Raw genomic sequence first — 19,204 nt, 5'->3', positions numbered from 1 at the left:
TGGTTCTGGTTTGCGACCACATTTGTGTACGAATAATAAAATAACATAAATCCCAGGTACCTTCTTTCACAAACAAGTAACTCACCAACCAGGTAACTAACCGGCAACTGTAAACCAACTAGTAACCTCGTATATAATTATTTTATAAGAACAGGAGACTGGAGGAAGTTTTGGCTCATTGCTACAATAAATGTAAGGTTAAATGCAACCTCTCAAATTATAGAAAGCAATTTAACCCGATGTTACTAGATGCATTTTCGTTGATTATTCAACCTTCCGAAAGTACATCTGCAATATGTATATACTGTATTGTGTATCATTTAAAACAAGCGTACTGTGTGTATATAATGAACTCGGTCGACTGCCAAGACTCAATCACATTGAATATTTGCGCAATATTAATGGCAGCGTTTTAAGAGCTCTTTTGCAGGTTCATACATTGACCCCTGCACACGAGACATTAAATACCAAGTCACGATTCTTCTACCAGGTCAATACGCAATAACCAACACCACACAGTGCAGTCACAGTTCTCATTTCCCCTTTTTGTGTTGTGCCTCGACGTTACATTAGACCCGGGTTCTTTAATACATCCTTCATCAGTTCTGTCCAACTGGTTTGGACATTGCACAACGACTGCATTGTTGTTACCCCGTGGGGTCAGTCACTCTGGTTAGCGCTCCACCCGAGTTACGTTCCTCATCACGGTCAACACCCAGTGCCATCACCTAGGTCGACTCGGCCTCAAATGAGTACCCCTGGTGAGCAGTGCCGGGTTAAGCTAGTGCGGCGCCTGTAGCATTTGTTTTAAAAGGGCCTTAACAAAAAATAACCACGTAAATATTAAAACACATACATTTTTAACTTGCCTAAAGTAATTTGATTTCTTCAATTTCTATACAGCCAGATAATACGACAAATCGCTAACCTTAAACACCCAGTTCATAGAAGTTTAGGGCAGTATAGTACTATAGTAATAGAGCAAGTGCAGAATCACTGAACCGGAATTGATAGCTTGAAAGCATTTAGCGCGGGGCCCTTAAAAGTGCGGGGCCCGTAGCTAATACATATGTAGATCAAGGCCGTAGCCATGAAGTCAACATTGGGGGGGACCAAATCTTCCAGGGGGTCTGGGGGTCCCCCCCTCCCAGAAAGAAAATCTAAATTTGAAAACGAATTTCCTGCCTAAAATATTAAAAAAATTCACCAACACATAGGATGGAATTTTTATTTATTTTTTACAATAATGTCTAATAGTGTATTGTATTCCATTCCTCTATTTTTTCTATTTTACCTTTTCTTGTTTCATTGTATGTAATGGCAGAGATTAGGGATTAATAAAGTACAACCATAACCACAATCACATAAACAGAAGTCTATTTCATAGCAATATATCGGGGGGGGGGGACATTTTGAGCATATTTGAATGTTGGGGGGGATGTGTCCCCCCCAATATATATTATAATTACGGCCTTGATTTGGATACTTTTGCTCTCAGGATAACCCGGCACTTCGGGTGCTGTATCTAAACATCGCCTTCAATAGGTGCTTGCTAACAGGCTAAACAGAGGTGGGGGGAGGAGATGTTTTTTGGTTTGTCACTCTGATGCGGCGGCTGTCTGGTTTAAACTCGTTGACTTGTGCTGCCCAACTCTGGCATCGCGTCTGTGGACTGCGATGACCCAGTCTGTGTTGTGGCGCAGCTAAGTTGTTTCTCATTGCACAGCACAGCACTCAACGCGACCCCAACAAAACACAACCCCACGGGTACACTTCGTGTTTACCAACCATCGGGTGTGTGCAGTGGCTTCATTGGCATGAGTAGAACAAGATTGCTACTATTCTTTGGGTGTTTCGGTAAAGTCACATAGATGGTTCAAAGAAAATATAAAAAGCTAGGACGTTTCAATCACAACACAAGCGATCGTTCAAAGAAAATAACAAAAAAACTACGTTTCATTTTTCTTTTAACCATCTACGTGACTTTACCGAAAGACCAAAATAATATTAATTCCTGCAGTCACGAAAGCTTTAAGTCAAGATTTAAGATTGCTACTCGTAAGAAAGCGGACCCTGGGTGATCGCGAGGACTGAAGTTGAGCGAAAATGAATTGTACAACAACAACAATCGTCATTCGCCACTTAGTGGCGGTGACATCACCACGGCGCTTGTGCCAGGCCAGGTGCACTTTAAGGCCACGTGAAGTGTTGAACGCCCGCTGGCAGGAGGTCACGGGGCAGACCCAGCAGGTGCCATGGTGGGTTGACTGAGATGACTGGCCGATGCACCACCTGTGAACCCTACTGTGGCAATTCCCTGTGTTAACCGCCCGGCGTTCCGCTCGTTGTTGAGCGTCGCTCCTCTGCCCTCCGTTGTTGCTGGAGGGCGACTGCCTCCAACTGCCCAGTAGCAGCAGCAGCAGCAGCGTCCTTCACGAGCCTCCTCCGCTGTATAATAATAGGGGTATCCAACACAGCCTGTCAGAGCCGTCCCGATGGTACGTCGAATCGGGGCGGTCGAGTTGCGTGGCATTCCAAATCTGAGCTCATTGCCTAATGCTGACCCGGCTGTGTTTCTTAATGGCACACAAAAGGGCTGATCCGTCAACAGATACGTAAACAAAAACAATGCGGAGCAATTAGAGAACCTTTATTTATTCATTCATTTAAAATCCTTTACATATGTAGCATCCGACGGTACTCAATACATCATTTTAATGCAATTCCCTGTGAGATATGGAGCCATTGCCCCTTGCACTATGTTCAATCAAATGTTAAGAGGGTCATCAGTAGGAATCGGTGAGGTCGAATATATATAATTGTGTTCGCCTGTATATAGCACTGTTATTAAAGCTGGATTGGAGAATGGGATTTTGTTCAGTCTTTGCTTCTTCACCTGCCTGAAGTATTGCAGACACTCCTCATGCATGAAGGACCGTGTTCTCGAAATAACGTGGGACCTTCCTCCACAATTTTTTTGTCCTTAGAAAATCTAAAATAATAAGAAAAAAATGAAAATTACACTCCCAGTGCTCAAAGATTTCGGCAGCGTGCAGAGAGAGCAATGCTGACCTGGTCCGTTCGCTGCTTCTGTGCCGAGTGGAGGCCACGTGCCAGGCCAGTGTGCTTCATTGCAAGGCCCGGGGGCCACTGCCGGCCCCCGGGTGGGCCTTTAGTTCCGGCCACTTGCAGGCGGTGTGGCGGCCCTCGCGCTGATGACCTATCGGCGAAAGTGCCCCCCCCCCCCCACCTCTGAAAATTCGTGAAGCACACTGTTACTCTTACGCATTACATAGTAACCATGCACCGGATATGCACGAGATTGGCTTTATACTTATTAAATGAGTAAACATTTGTATATGGCGGATTGAAGAAAATTAAGTAGACAATTACGTCAAGGCGGACCAAACCACCGGAGAGCAGTGGCGGAGCCAGAATTTTGACTTTGGGGGGGGGGGGCTGACTTCAATATTCTGAGATATACAGTGTAATGTTTTTCAAAGGGCGCCACAAATGTATAAAACAAATTTTATTGGATTTGAACGCGGAGTTTATTAATAGGTCGAAGCCTCTGATGTGGCTAATAAGTTTGATAAGTTCAAAAGGCTGCCGCTCAAGCAGCCTGCAGGGCAGCACACGAGGTGGCAGCCTGCAGGGCAGCACGAGGTGGCAGCCTGCAGGGCAGCACAAGGTGGCAGCACGAGGTGGCAGCCTGCAGGGCAGCACAAGGTGGCAGCCTGCAGGGCAGCACGAGGTGGCAGCCTGCAGGGCAGCACGAGGTGGCAGCCTGCAGCATTTTGCAGCAGCCGGATATCCGGTTATCCCGATTACCGACTTTCCCAAAGTTTCAAGGGGGGCTGAGCCCCCCCCAGCCCCCACTGTGGCTCCGCCCCTGCCAGAGAGTGACCCGTTCCAGTTGCGATGAGGCTCATCACTTTTCCCACCTGATGATGGACGCTTGTGTTGCGCCCGAAACGTCGTGATTTATTTTATTTTATACCTACGTGACCTTACCGAAAGAACCAAAGAGTTTGGATTCCTGCAATCACGAAAGCTTCAAATCAAGATTAAGGCTCATGTGTTTAGTTTTTTTGTGTCCTTCCAATGCACCTCCAATCAGCACGGTTGGCTACGTACGGTGCAAAATAAATTCAACATGAACACGTAGATGTGAACGCGCGCGGATGTGATTATACATTGAAGCTTACAAAATTGACGTTTGGAGCAAGCGGGCGCGTTGTGATGAATCGAAACCCAATCTAAAGAAACCTGCGCATCAGGGGTCATCATTTCCCAACGAGGCACACACACTGCAGTGACGAATCTCTACGCTAATATGAGCACGTAATCTAGTTGTAGCAAACAGAAAACTAAGCCTTCACAATTCTAAATTCATGTATATATAAACTTGGATGTAAGATACAAACACTGCAACTCGTGTTAATGTGATAACAGCAATTCTTACTTGAGATAATATATATTATATTCCTGGTTCTTTCGGTAAAGTCACGTAGAAGGGAAGCAATAAAATAATAAAAATATAAAACAATAAAATTTTATTTATTATTTTATTAGTTCCCTTCTACGTGACTTTACCGAAAGAACCAAGAATATGAATCCCTACAGTCACGAACACTTTAAATCGAAATATAATATATTGTTTTAATCGAACTATAAATTTTTTTATTAACCCTATGAGATGGGTCATAATTAGATTGATGAAACATAGTTTTACACAAATCTTTTAGTCCAGGGGTGGGAATTTAACTTTCAAATTCCTTTGGTGGGGCAAATGAACATGCACCTTAGTCTCCTCTGCCGTTGAACGAGGCACTCGCAATGACAGAAGTGACTGAGCGCGACAAAAATTAGAAACAAGTTGCCAGGTTGACAATATTTCCCCTTTTTTTTATCTGATTCGACCACCCCATATCTTTGCAGTGACGGATTAAACATCGTTTGCAGACCGTATTGTATGTATGTGGAACTTTTTTTCGCACCGTACGTAGCCAACCGTGCTAAATCGGAGGGGCGGGGTAAGGACAACAAAGTTCTGAGGCCTCGTGGCTATGGGCCGCATGAAATTAAATCGCATGCCCCCAGATTCTCCACCCTTGGTGTAGTCCATCCGGTTGCATGAATTCAGTTGATTTCCCTTCCATGCAAGAAAAAAGAAGGGGCGATTTTCCCCGTTAGGGTTTCTCCCTAGTGATGACAAGAGTCACTCCGCCAAACTCCAGGAGGCTCTGCGGTCAGTACGGCGGTCGCTCCTCCGCTGCTCCGCTCCGCCCGATCGCTACTTGAAGTAGAACTCGCGCGTGAGCATGGACATGATGCACGGAATCTGCTTCTTGTCGTTGTAGGTGATGTCCCGTGAGCAGGACACGTACTGCGTGGCCACGCGGCGGTTCACGCACACGAGTATCTTCACGAGCTCCAACTGCGAGCTATTCCTCAGCAGCTCTTCGCACAGCGACTGGATAAACCAGGAGCCCTTCTCCTCATTGCGCCACGAGTAGTACCCTGCAGGTGCGAGCCAGAGACAGACACGGCGTGCTCCGGTGAGTGAGGGGTGTCGCTGGGGTGTGTGTGCTGAACCAGCCATGATGTCCTGGCTCATGTAAAGGGCCCCAGCCGCCCATGGGATGGCCTAGGGCTCGTTGGTGAATGGGCCCTGACTAAGGTGGGCACCCGTCCTGGTTTTCCCTGCGCACGAGGGCGTGGTGTGGCCAGCAGCAGGCGCTAACCACTGTTGTCTCTTGAGTTGTGATTTTTACACATGGCCTTAGATACTAGTTTAAGGCTGAGTCGACTTAGGGCAGGCCTCGGACTGGACCAGATACCATGAACACTGATGTTAACCATGGCCAGGAATCGAATTTGTGTTGCTGGATTCATATCACGGTGTGCAAGCCACGGTGCCACCACTGCTCACATACAAAGACAAAGACCTCCCCGTATAGCCTTAACAGAATTTTGGGGCAAGTGCTGTTAGCGAGCACCTATGAAGGCCGGCACGGTACATGAGTGGGTGGGTGGCCAGCACAACGCCCGCCTGCCTTTGTCTCCCCAGTGGCAATGTTTACACACCGCACCAGGAACTCATTTGAGGCTGAGTCGACCTAGGGGAGGCGCAGGACCGGTTCAGATCATTGTCACTGATGTTGGCCGTGAGCGGGAATCGAATCCGTGTCGCCGGATTCGTAGCGCAGCGCGCTAACCGCTGTGCCACCACTCCCCACCACTGCCCAAACACACACAGACACACCGAGTGGGAAGGTCAAACGGGGGGTTTCTGTTGCTGCATAGATCTTCCCAGGTTGCGCTACGCAGCTTTCCGATGCGTATTCGGATTGTGCCGCATACTGTTTGACTGTTATGCACAATGTCCGACGTTTCACTCCACGTGCTGGGAGCTGCTTCAGGAACTGAATTGAGCGGCCAATCGAAGGAGAACGTAAGCTGCTCAGTTCGGTTACTGACATGTAACGTCAGACATCGTGCCAAATAGCACGCGGTAACAACCCTCCCAAAAAAATGCGCCAGAGCGACAAGCGCTTGGGCCGGCGAGTGACGACACCGGCGGTGGCAGCGGCGACGGCGGCACCTGGTACGGTGGAGAAGGCGTAGAGGAAATCGGGCTGGATGAAGTCGTAGTTGGGGAGCAGCGTGTCCTCCACCGCTGGCTTGGAGTAGCCTCGGCTGTCCGTATCGTCGCTGCGCCGCAATCCGTCCACCTGGTCCACACCCTCATCAAACATGCTACCCCGGCAGGCCTGCAAAGACACGCGCGCTTCATTGGTGCCCTCGGCAGTGAAGGTCGGGGCAGCGGGCTAACTCCGGTAGACAGAGTGACCCCTGACCTGTATGAAGAAGAGCTTGGGCTTCCCGGCCAGCGAGGGGCAATGTTTCTCGGAGAAGATGTCTGCGAGGATGGAGACGGGGAGCGTGCCGTCGGTGCCGTACAGCACGCCCTCCTCTCCGTGGCTAAGGATGGCGCACACGAAGCAGGCGCGGGTGCCGTGGTCCTCGCTCGATGCTGCGTCGCGGAGAAAGCGCGCGGGTGTTGGCAGTGGGTACAACGTGTAACAGCCACGTGCGCGCTCGGAGAACTTCGTACGAGCAAACCTGGGCACGATTAACACCCTGGACTGTGGTCGTATCTGCGGCTGGAGCACCCAGTTCTCGCGGTGAACTTAACTCGTTGATTCCTCCGCCCCATGCCGAAGACTCGGCCTCTCCACCAGACTGATGGTTTCATCTCACCCACACTGCAGGTCAACATACTTATCTTGTACTGCTCGACTTCTGAATTCCACCTCCTACCATGGCCAAACATGCAGGGCATTTGACTAACAAAAATACTTGTCAAAGTTTTGGTCGTGTCGCCTAAAAAAATTATCTGATCCCATGTGTTTTTTTTAATGAATTTTCTTTCGGGGGGTTGATTTAAACAATTGCTGCCCTTCACGACACCGCGATCGAATTGCGTCTCGTACAGTACCTTTTTTCAAGTTTTCGACCATTTGCTTGCAGGTCAGATCTTTATACGATTCCACTTGGAAGCCCAGGCTCAAGAAGCACACTTGCAGCTGCATGGCATCCCGGTCTGTGCCCTTCCGGCGATTCATGCCTACCGGAGGAGGAAGAAGAAGAACAGCGTTCGTCGGCTTGAGAGAGAGACAGAGGGAGAGCATTCCCACAGCCACACAATTACGTGCGGTCCACACAAAAAAAAAATAGGCAAAGATGCAACCCTACTATTTACTCGCTAGCAGCACCCGTAAACGAAGGGCCTTCGCTCGAGGGAGCTCGTCAAGAGCTGGTCTCGGGTGTATTTTGGTCTACTCTTCCACCCTAACAGGACGTCTTGGAGGAGGTGAGTACCCACACTTCACCCGACCACACGCAACCTGCCGATTGACTCACTGGCGTGTAGACAGAGGCTGGGCTATTTAATAAACGTGCACAATCGTTTCAAATGCCGTGCCCCGGGATATCGAATGTAAGCAGCGACCAGTGCCGCTTACCAACACACAACTGCAGCATACCCATAAATAAAACCCACCATATTATTGCCAACCCACACAAGTACATAGTCTTCTAAGCATTATGGAGTAATCGTTGATGTTAATCTGGAGCCTGTGGAGTAACTTCTACATCCAGTATATCCATTTTAACGTGTGGTGTGTTGAGCGCACCTGTTTGCGGAGAGAAGTTCTCGTTGTTGATGATAATGCACTTGCTCTTGGCCTGGAAGTGCATGTTGTACTGCGCCGAGGCAGTCCAATCGATGTCATCTCTCAATTTCTCATCGCCAAGTCTGTTGTACGTCCCGGGACTGCCCAACGAAAGCACACACGCATCGTTAAAACGCTTGGTTCACCGCACTGCATCGTGGATACGGTCAGAGATATTGTTTGCGCAGGTTAGGCTGCTCTGCTCACTTCTTAAACTCTCGTTTTCTCAACCAATGGCACTCCCTTCCTATATGCCTGCCAGTCTACACCAAAAAAACGTTTTCGCGTACATGCCACGGGCTTTCAGTCACTTAATTTATCAAACAGAGGGCACGGCTTTCTGTCAAAACCCAGAGCCGACCTTCACTCAGTGGGAGGTCACTCATTCTCCTCCGCTGCCCCCACAGTCTGGAACTCCCTTCCCCAAGGCGTGCGTGCTGTCGACCCCCCCCCCCCCCCCACCTCTGTTCAAGTCCAGGCTCAAAAGCTTCCTTCATACCTCAAACCGATGTGACTGCCTCGCTTTACAAAATGCAATAATATTCCCACCGTTTCTGTCCAGAATCCTGAGATGCGGACACATTTAGATGCTGCATAAATCCACATTGGATTGTGATTATGTACGCTTCCCGATAGTCTCGTGTTTGTCTGTGCTTGTCTTCGCTGGCTAGTTTTAGGGATGATGAGTCATGGGTAGGGGATGGTCTTTGACACTGCTCAGGTGTTGCGACCCTCGGTAATAATGATCTAAGAACACCTAAAAAGCATGGGACGTGCGCACTTACAGTATAAGTGCTGTCATTGTGCTGTGTAAGCACGGAACTTGCCACGTGCTTGTGCCAGGCAGTCCCATCTGTGAAAATCTACTGGACATCTGTGAAAAGAGCTTCAGAGCTCATCGGATTCCTCCAGTATAAATACATATTCTGATGGTATCGGATGTGTACTGTGCAATAACTACCGTGGCATTGACTTGCGAGTTCCACTACTTGTTGTGTTCTGTGGTTTCAGTGCTTTTGGTTAGTTTTTGTAGATGCTTCATAGCATTTATTTTATAATAACAAAAGCAATATACTGGAGAAATAAATACAAAATGTAAATGGCTTAAATGTAAACACTGGGGTATTTTTGGTAAGAAAGTGGATATTATCGAGGTACTCAACCCTTGTATCAGCCTGGTGTTTTCAGTTCAGTTCAGTTCATTTATTAGGTGTAGCCCTGGAAGACCATTTGGCTCTTGAATCGGGTGCAACCGCAACAAACAAAAACATGAACAAGAAAACATCTTAAAGTGACTACGCGCAACAGAAAAATCCAGGAAAAAAACAGCAAAAGTCTTCCAGAAAAAGCACCGTATATCAACGCTGTGTGCAAAAATCCCAGTGGTATGCAAGTCAAACAATAACAACCGTAAGACAATTTATAGGACATAATGTGATTTCCAAGTGGACAGGAGACTCTCACAGACGTGTGTCTGGACCATGGACAGCAGAACTCCGTAACAGAAAGAACAGCTCTTACCCTCTGAATACATTTGGCAGATTGATGGCCTTTCTCCCATCTTTGCTGTCCATTGCAGCCTCTGAGATCAGTCAGCCCCTTTGCCTCTGGACAGGTGACACGCAACGGAGGGCTGCAAAGTGGGGACAGAAAGAGACATTCGACCGGACTCGTGGCAAACCCTGTTTTTTTTTCTTTTTTTCGGTTGTTGTCAAAAATGAGTGGAGTGACCTTTTTGCTCTTGCGATGATTAATTTAAGCCCCGGAGCAAATTATCAAAAGACGGTGTTACTTCCTTATCGAGAAAGCACCACAAAAGGCTGATGCTGTAACGATAAAACAACACAAGTGAATAAATGTGGCAGTTAGTATGTTTATTTTCGTATTAAATCGCTGATGCAATCGCTCAAGCCCGTGTGCACGCGGGTGCTAGATGGAGCGCTGGATCGTGAGATTTGGCGACGTATTGGGGAAGCCTTCACCCAGCTGTGGATTGATCTCGATCTACTTTAGGTATTTTTTTTGTGAATTGCTTACCTCTCCTATACTTTGCACTAATATTGTTTATTTTTTATCTAGTTGTTGTAACTTTATGAGCCACACCTACAGGACATCTGTGAATAAAAGAGCTTCATATAGCTCATCGGATTTCTCCAGGATAAATAAAGATTCTGATTCCGATGGCTGATGATGATCATTCTCAATAAGGTCATATTTAGTCAAATTACGTTTTGTATATACAGTGTAATTACACGAGTAAAATCCTAAATTAAGCATTACTGAATGGGAATGTGGTGTTTTGGCACCCACGTTGTGGGACACATAACTTGGACATATGCTCAGCGCATTCGCAATTCATGAATTTAAGACTAAATTAAAAGTCACTTTATTTTCAGATAACATAAAAATAACTCGAATGGAATAGACAAACATGTAGTACAGCAGTCTCAATCACATATTTGCAATGCTGTTTATTCTCGTTTGTTGTGTTTACTGTACTGCATTGTTTTTGAACACTACATTTGGGCTGCACTCACTTCCTTACTGGGCGATTCCTTTGTTGTTATCTCAAATACCCCAATGTCCCGGCACGGTTAAATCGCGACTGCATTCGAGATGCGGTATCAAACCATAAACATCACGGCTCGCGCACCATATCGCTCTTGCGAATGAGACTCATCCTGTTCGTTCGAGTTCCCTCACCTGGTTGAACCAAAATTAAACTTCAACTTGAAGTTCGAAACTTGGCTCGCTCAGTATCAAGCTGCTTCCCGATTGCTCACTGCGACGTGCCCGCTATTTTCCAGTGGTGGCTGCGAAGACAGCCGGTGGAGATAGCACAAAAGTCAATTCCTATCGTATTCCCACTCTTGTGGCTCTCTTCCACGGCAATGGGGAAATCGCTGCTGCAGCTGTGGCATTTAGTCGGTAAACATCCACTCCTATACAGGACACATTTCAAAACGGCAAACATACACTGAAGCACACAACAAAGGCGAAACTGCACACGTAACGATAACAATGCCATTGCCACGGTGCCACGAGACCAGCAATAGCATGGTAACTACATTACACAGAAGTCAAGAATGTAGTGTCGTGTGGTATAACCAGTTCAACTATAACATCCCACGGATGTACGGACATGCTTAACCATACTTCACCATGCTGGTCAGTACGGGTTGGTATGTATGTACTGTGTGTTGAATTTGTTCCGCACCGTACCTGTCCAAGCGTGCTAATCGGGGGTATAGATAGACACGCGGGGTACAGGGTGGTCCAGATCTTGTGACCTCCATTTAATTATCCAAAACTCAATATTTTTAAAGTAAGCTTTATTTAAAAGAGAAACGAATATGCAAAGGGAAATAATGTTAGGGGTTAATTAATTGGGGGCGGGGGGTCACAAGACATGTGGACCACCGCATCGTCACCCACAGCCTATAACACCTGTTATGCCAGATTCGTTACCCCAGCCAGCACCATCCAGGCACACAGCTCTGTGTAGCTTCCATGGACCTGATCAGTGGTGTACTGCATTAGGTAGCTATATAAATTATCTACAGCCTCTTCCATATCAGCAGCCTAGACATTAGATGGGTTCTGAAATTGTGTAACTCTGTTTCAAGGTGAGTTGAACCGTTTTAGCCTTTACCATAACCTGGTAAAGGTCTAATCGGTGGTACAGCATAACAATAAACTGTTATCACTGTTGTATGCTACAATTATTTTCTTTTCACTGAAGGTGTACCACCCTCTTTATCCACTGCAACAGTAGTGTTTTGGTTATGAACAGGGCCTGATTAACGTGGGGGTTTGAGATTCTGAAGCCTAGATGATTGAGGACCCCTCCCAAAATACGTACTGTTTTATAATGGTTACTAAATCGCACTGTCATATATACGATTGGCAATCTGGAGATTACAGACATACCATATGACTATAGTAAGTGTGTTACTGCCAGGTATGTACAAAAATTCAAATACACAATGGTGGTTGTGTTCACTTTAACTTTGATTTAGCTTTTAAAATTCGTATACTGCATCACATATACAAACAAAACAATTGGAACCGAAATATCTTAAGTAAAAACAATGGAGTGTTTGGCGTCTGTTATGGGTAGCATTACATCGTTAAAGGGAATGCATTGAACACAGCACAGTACACAAAAATGTGTCGACCAAATCATAATAGCTTCACGACGCCCCCCTCGTCAAACTTAATCCGGCTTTGGGTAATTCACTGAACCCAGTGACCCTGAGTTGGATTCCTGACCACATCTCACACCAACCATCCCTGCTGCTCCCTATTTTACCACCCATCATCGATCAGCAATGTGAAGTGTGGTTAAAGCAAACCCCTATGATTGACACAACATGGGGAGGAGCTGACATTCATGCAGCAGTGGATCGACTATTGTTTATGCATGTAGCCTGACCATGGCAGAGTTTCTAGGGGCACAGTAAACTGAATTGGCAGCAAATGTGTTTTTTACATACCAACCCAAGTTATGCTATAAACTGCCCCTTATTTCGAATTAAACATTTGTAGATTTTTTTTTTCAGGCAATAAGAATGGTCACAGACTTAGGACACTGTAAAATCGATTACATGTCATTGTTTAAGCTTACTTTTAATAGTTGATGGATCAATTCAAATGAACTTTACAATAGATGGACACCTATGAATACCATTTTACTAAAATGGGTACTATTTGTTGGGGAAGTCAACAATGGTTGTCCTTTGATATATATACTGTACTCGTCTCTTGCCATAGGAGTGTGGAATTTCCACTAGTGGCCCTGGGCTGTAAAGGGGGGACGAGATCTGCCTCAAATCTCATTTGAGCAGAAACTCACTCTGACTTTGACTATGCTTAGTTAAAAATAAATCTCAGTTCTTTGATGGACCTCACTGAACACCCAATAATGCTGCCAAACTGTATCCAAGTAACTTATTAGCAACAATAATGTTTTGCTTGTCAATAAATGTTGAATATTTCACTGAGTAATTCAGGGGAGTAAAATGTGATTGACATATGCCGATACATCTACCGCACGATATTTTTTTCAAAATACGAAAGACTCCCCATTGTGTCTGTACAAGGAAATGTTACATTATATATCGATTATTCGTGCAGGTTTTGTTTTAAATAGGAAGCGCGTTATTACGCTGGTGGGGCAGTCAACACTCTTAACTGTGTTGAGATTAAATACATCCCATCAGGTGAATTCTTATTTATTTGTACTTCCTATCATATTGGACTACCGTGAGCCAGTTCACCACTACCATAACAAACTGCTGAGGTATACAACATGTTTCTGTCTTCATTAGTTATCCATATAGCTGCTTCTGTGTGAGACTCCAACTCTCCTATACAACCTAAGGTGTACAAATGTTGAACTTTTTTCGCACCGTACAGTACTTGATATATTTATCTAACGACTTATAATGAAGAAATATTTCAGAAATATACGCAGCTATCTCTTTCAACGTTGGTTTTCTTTCGGGTTTCATAAATTGTATGCAACGGTAATTGTGTCAGTACAGCGGCGTACATTTCTATGCCTAACACGTAGGCTTTCGCGACCAATATCATCCATAATTGAGGGTTTTGTTGGCTGTCGGGTGGTGGCGGGTTTTAACGACACATTTATATATTTACGCGATCTAACCCCCAAAAAACCCCTCTATTATGGATTTCTATGCTTATTTCACAATATTGATTTTTTTTACTATTCCCAAATAAAAAAAAAACTGCAGTACATTTTTACAAGCAAGTATTTTTTGTACAAACAGAATTGTGTTAGGCGAGACGCTAGATTTAACTGGTAATGTTTTTTGCTGAAGGACAACAATACAGTTTAAAACAAATGATGAATATACTCACATTCTGCCAGCTCGCTCTATGCGCCTCTGTTGTTGACCTGCCTATAAATAGGCCTCCGTCACTGTGGTATTTTCCTCTCTCTCTCATAGGCCAGCCAACCTGTGCACGTCATGTTTGAATGCAATATAATTTTAAATATTTTTGGCCGTCAGCTATTGTGGGTGTTGCCGGTCGCTTCTCGGGGGTGTGTGTATGTGTGTGGGCGGGATTTGACGTGGTCCAGTCGGGCACCGCCCATGGCATTTACCTGTGCGGAATCGTAGGGTTGCCACCTTTGGATTTAACAATTTACATGGGCGAAATATAACGCAGAAGAGTGTTGGACTTCAAAGTCATCAATCGTAAAGCTGCACCCTTCAACATTGCGATTGACGGTCATGTAATCAGTTCGGCACAGGAACTCACAAATCTAGGGGTCATCAGTGATCCCACATTGTCATTCAAGGCTCATGTTAAAACTATCACAGAGACAATGTATCCATCTTCGGAATATCTCACGTATCCGATCCCTTCTCTCTGCCTCAGATCCAGAAAAGCTGGTCCATGCCTTATTCTCATCTAGCATAGACTATGGTAATGTCTTACTACTCCCTGACGTGGCTAAAAATGTGCTAAACAATTTGCAGCATGTTTAAAATGCGGCTGCTAGGGTGTTCACCAGAACACCTCTTCACATTATTTTACACCCGTTTTGGCCTTCCTGCACTTGTTTCCAGTTTCACATAGAATACAGTTTAAAGTCCTCTTGTTAACTTACAAATCAGTGAACCATCTTGCCCCATGCCTACATCATTGGCATGCTGCACCCATATGTCCCCTCAAGGTCCCTAAGATGTGAGGATGCAGACCTTCTCTGTATTCCCAGGTCGAGGTTTCGGTCTATGGGTGACCGACCTTTTCCCGTGTTGCCCCCAGGCTATGGAACGCTCTTCCACAAGATATCAGGGATCTCGGAGTCTGTGGACATTTTTAAAAAGCTCTTTAAAACCTATTTTTACGCTTCCTGCTTATTAAATGTTCAGTTCTTTTAGTAAATTATTTTTTAGATGTATTTATAATATTTTTATGCTGAGTGTCTGTTGCTGTTGCTGTGTTCTGTACAGCGATTTGAGATCATTGATGAAAAGCGCGATATACATGTACGTATTATTATTATCTTGGCAAATACGTGTTTCGGACAATGGTGTGATATCACTCAAGTGCTTTAAAGAGTTAAACAGTGTCAATATAGTGCTGAGGTCACACAAATAAAATGTATATTTTAATAAATACTGACTAGGCAATAATTTCTGACTAAATGTGTTATGGGTCGCTGATTAGAAAGGAGTAGCCATAGTAAGTAGGTACACTGGATGTGCTGCGTGCGGTGTGTAAATATTTCCCAGGTCACCAAACTCAACAGACCTGGCTGAAATTAAGCTCTGCTACTATCCATACAAATTATGTACGGATAGCAACCCTATCGGAGGTCTTTCCATTCTCTATTCAAATAACTTGTGTCAGTGATGCTGTCTGGTTAACTGGGGGAAAGATAGTTAATTACACCGTTCCAACATATATAGAACTGGTGTTTACATGCTGTACAATGATGACACCATTTTAGGAACTCAGAGTGTTTGCTATTCACTCGTCTTATATTACACAACTCAACATAGAGCGGGGACATGGCCCAGCGGTAGCGCGTTACCGCAGCTTGTTGCAAACTGTTCGCGGTTCGGGAAGCAGTGGCCGCCCCTGGTTATTACTTTGGGTGTAACGACCATGAACAATAGGCGCCGTCTGCTTCACAGTGGACGTTAAAGATTCCGTGACGCTTTTTTGCAAGAGGAGGCGATTGTGTGCCAGCGTCATGGCCAAATTGAGAAACGTTACTCGATTGGGATTATACGTAGCGATCATCGCACACAAATACTAAAGTTCGGCAGACCCTCCTGAAAGGTCGTGAGACTCCAGTGAGGCGTTCCTGTTAAACAAAGCGGCATAATGAAGGCCCTCCAATACTGTTGACTGGAACAGAGGACCGAATCCCAAACATTATCCGAGGGCAAGGCCCCGTTTTTACCACGGAATTACAAGTTAAACATTTTAATTACTGGAGCGTACTTACACAACAGGCTGTTGACCAGATGACCTGGCTATAATCAGCTGTATTATTACTCTATTCTGAATTTTTTGACGGGGCAGTGAGCATGCCGAGGCATGCCTTTTTCGGCGAGAGAGAGAGAGGTGGGAGTGGATGAACCCCATCGGGTTTGTTTACTTGAGACGTAACTTTGTGATGATGTTGCTGCATTGGCAGTGGTGCACAAGCACACGTAACAAAAATCAGGTAAAACACATTGGAGGGTAAATTATACATCACTGTGATGTGTCGGGTGAAGTGGTAGCGCAGGTAACGATGAACCCTGGGACGTGAGTTCTATTCGCCGGCCACGGCTAACATTGTTTGCGAGCGATGTGAGAACTGGCCCTGGGCCATCTGGCACGAACCAGATTGGTGAGGTTACGGCCAACCGGTCAAACCATGACCGATGGCGTTGGGGAGGCCTTCATTTAGCAGTGGATTGACAATGCGCTGATAGTTATATTATATTCTTTGGGTCTTTCGGTAAAGTCACGTAGATAGGTTCAAAGAAAATAACAAAAAAACTACGACGTTTTGATCGCAACACAAGCAATTGTGGCAGTATTTTCGGAATTACATGAAAGGAAGGAATGTTGTGGTAATTAGTGGGACCGATTTTCTTTAGTTCGGTGTGCCAGGAAGATCGAGACACCCCGAATGCGTGCTGTGGGATGAAGAGGATTGGGAAGCAGTGCATTACAATACACTTCTTAGGAAACGTATTTGAATGATAGGGCGGTTAAAAAATGTATAAACTGTACTGTAACACTATACGTATAAAGAGCATCTATATATAGTATCTATGAATTATGTTGTTTAAATGACGTACATTTCCGTCGTTGCAATTAATATCTTATATGTGGAATTGACCTCGAGTTATGAAAGTCACACTCAAGACTGTTTTGGTGTGTGTCGGTATGGTAAGTACCTAAATGCCCCAAGAACTCACCGAAAACAACGCTTGAATGTTCGAGCTCTCGGTGTGGATGTTCAAGTTGAGTCAGCTGATGTATGCTACGATTGTATCTGCTGACTTATTTATGATAACGATTTCCTCGGATACTGAATTGCTTTTAAATAACGTGAACACCCATGACAGAAAAATAGTGTTTTGTCTGGAACAACTATGTGTTTCAAACAACACACAGTAACGTGTCCAAACAAAAAAACCGCTCAGCCTCGTATAAAAAAAATAATTAACAGTTCCTGGAGAGCTATACTAGGGTCGTCTTGTCTTAGGTCACCATAAAATAAATATGAGCATATGTGACTGATGGACTGACAGGTAGTAGTGAGATAACGAGTTCCATATAAAACCCAGCTAGCATTCTCTCTCGTCAGCCAACACTTCCAACTTCTCGTTAAGCTGCTACAATTTTTAGTTCAGCTAGAGTTTATAGTAAAAGCTCACAGGATAGCAGCAGATCAACGGTGGTGCAGAACCATTTGGTGGCCATGAGCAGACAACATTTTTGGGGATCCCTCTTTCGTTTTCTAACCTCGTAAGATCACAGAAGAGCTGTAGACAAGAGATGGAGGTGTAGCGACATTAGACAAATGCAGATAAAATGCAGGGCTGTAGTGAGATGGGATACTGTATCGGAGATACAAAATACTGCAGACAGAAATGTAGTCAAATGATGTAGGCGCAGTACTGTCGTAGTTATTCGTTTTTATTTCATGAGAGTGTATACCGGTGGGAGTAAACCAGAGCACCAGGAGAAGCTCCATCTACACGAGGGGGGTGGGGGGAGGGCAACACAATCCCCGTACTAATGAAAAGAAATAGCGATTTGTCAACTTGCTGTACTGCCATCTTCTGGCGAGTCCACGGTTTGGCATCTTAGGGAGTTAACATTTCTGTGATCCACTAACCCTCGCCTTAACTACCCGAGAAACAAGTTATCTTTAGAAAACAATCAGACATACAAACAAGGTAGGGATTATATATAGATTGCAGTAATTCGAGTTTTATGTTTATTAGGATTTGAATTCGAGATATTTGGTTCACGCATATTTTTCACGAGCCTAGGACAACCTTGGGCCATTTGGGGTGCTGGGTTTTTTCTTAGTTTGCTTGTGCCACTCCACTGCAGCTGATATCATTGCCCATCAGCAGCAGCTGCTATCATTGCCCATCATCAGCTGATATCATTGCCCATCAGCAGCTGATATCAAGGCCCATCAGCAGCTGATATCAAGGCCCATCAGCAGCTGATATCATTGTCCATCAGCAGCTGATATCAATGCCCATCATCAGCTGATATCATTGCCCATCAGCAGCTGATATCAATGCCCATCATCAGCTGATATCAATGCCCATCATCAGCTGATATCATTGCCCATCAGCAGCTGATATCAATGCCCATCATCAGCTGATATCATTGCCCATCAGCAGCTGATATCAATGCCCATCATCAGCTGATATCAATGCCCATCATCAGCTGATATCATTGCCCACCAGCAGCAGCTGATATCATTGCCCATCAGCAGCTGATATCAAGGCCCATCATCAGCTGATATCATTGCCCATCAGCAGCTGATATCAAGGCCCATCAGCAGCTGATATCAATGCCCATCATCAGCTGATATCAAGGCCCATCATCAGCTGATATCATTGCCCATCAGCAGCTGATATCAAGGCCCATCATCAGCTGATATCATTGCCCATCAGCAGCTGATATCAAGGCCCATCAGCAGCTGATATCAAGGCCTATCAGCAGCTGATATCATTGCCCATCAGCAGCTGATATCAATGCCCATCATCAGCTGATATCATTGCCCACCAGCAGCAGCTGCTATCATTGCCCATCAGCAGCTGATATCAAGGCCCATCATCAGCTGATATCATTGCCCATCAGCAGCTGATATCAAGGCCCATCATCAGCTGATATAATTTCCCCGTCAGTTGCTGAGACGATTTAGAAACTCGGAGGTGAAAACAGCAACTCTT

The 19,204-nt window shown here is 45.2% G+C and overlaps 1 protein-coding gene across 3 annotated transcripts; it reads right to left on the bottom strand.

The window, feature by feature from the left end:
* Window positions 1–2,629: 2,629 nt before the first annotated feature.
* Window positions 2,630–15,041, bottom strand: LOC116940288 (caspase-3-like). 3 transcript variants are annotated; one of them, XM_032949903.2, is made up of 8 exons: window positions 14,127–15,041; window positions 10,944–11,053; window positions 9,762–9,873; window positions 8,202–8,341; window positions 7,505–7,633; window positions 6,864–7,039; window positions 6,608–6,776; window positions 2,630–5,523 (listed from the first exon to the last, which is right to left on the bottom strand). In XM_032949903.2, the coding sequence occupies exons 3-8, from the start codon at window positions 9,812–9,814 to the stop codon at window positions 5,297–5,299; spliced, it is 894 nt and encodes a 297-aa protein (XP_032805794.1). In that variant the 5' UTR covers window positions 9,815–9,873; window positions 10,944–11,053; window positions 14,127–15,041; the 3' UTR covers window positions 2,630–5,296. The 3 variants fall into 3 exon arrangements, with proteins under 3 accessions (XP_032805794.1, XP_032805793.1, XP_075921817.1); XM_032949902.2 differs by lacking the exon at window positions 10,944–11,053 and having other exon boundaries at window positions 14,127–15,040; XM_076065702.1 differs by lacking the exon at window positions 14,127–15,041 and having other exon boundaries at window positions 10,944–14,092.
* Window positions 15,042–19,204: the final 4,163 nt, after the last annotated feature.

The sequence above is a fragment of the Petromyzon marinus genome, chromosome 8 (genome assembly GCF_048934315.1).
Source record: "Petromyzon marinus isolate PM22_M1 ecotype Great Lakes invasive population chromosome 8, UKy_Petmar_22M1.pri1.0, whole genome shotgun sequence".
Lineage (NCBI taxonomy): Eukaryota > Metazoa > Chordata > Hyperoartia > Petromyzontiformes > Petromyzontidae > Petromyzon > Petromyzon marinus.
The sequence above is the reverse complement of the archived record's forward strand: the minus strand, read 5'-3'. Positions and strand labels throughout refer to the sequence as shown.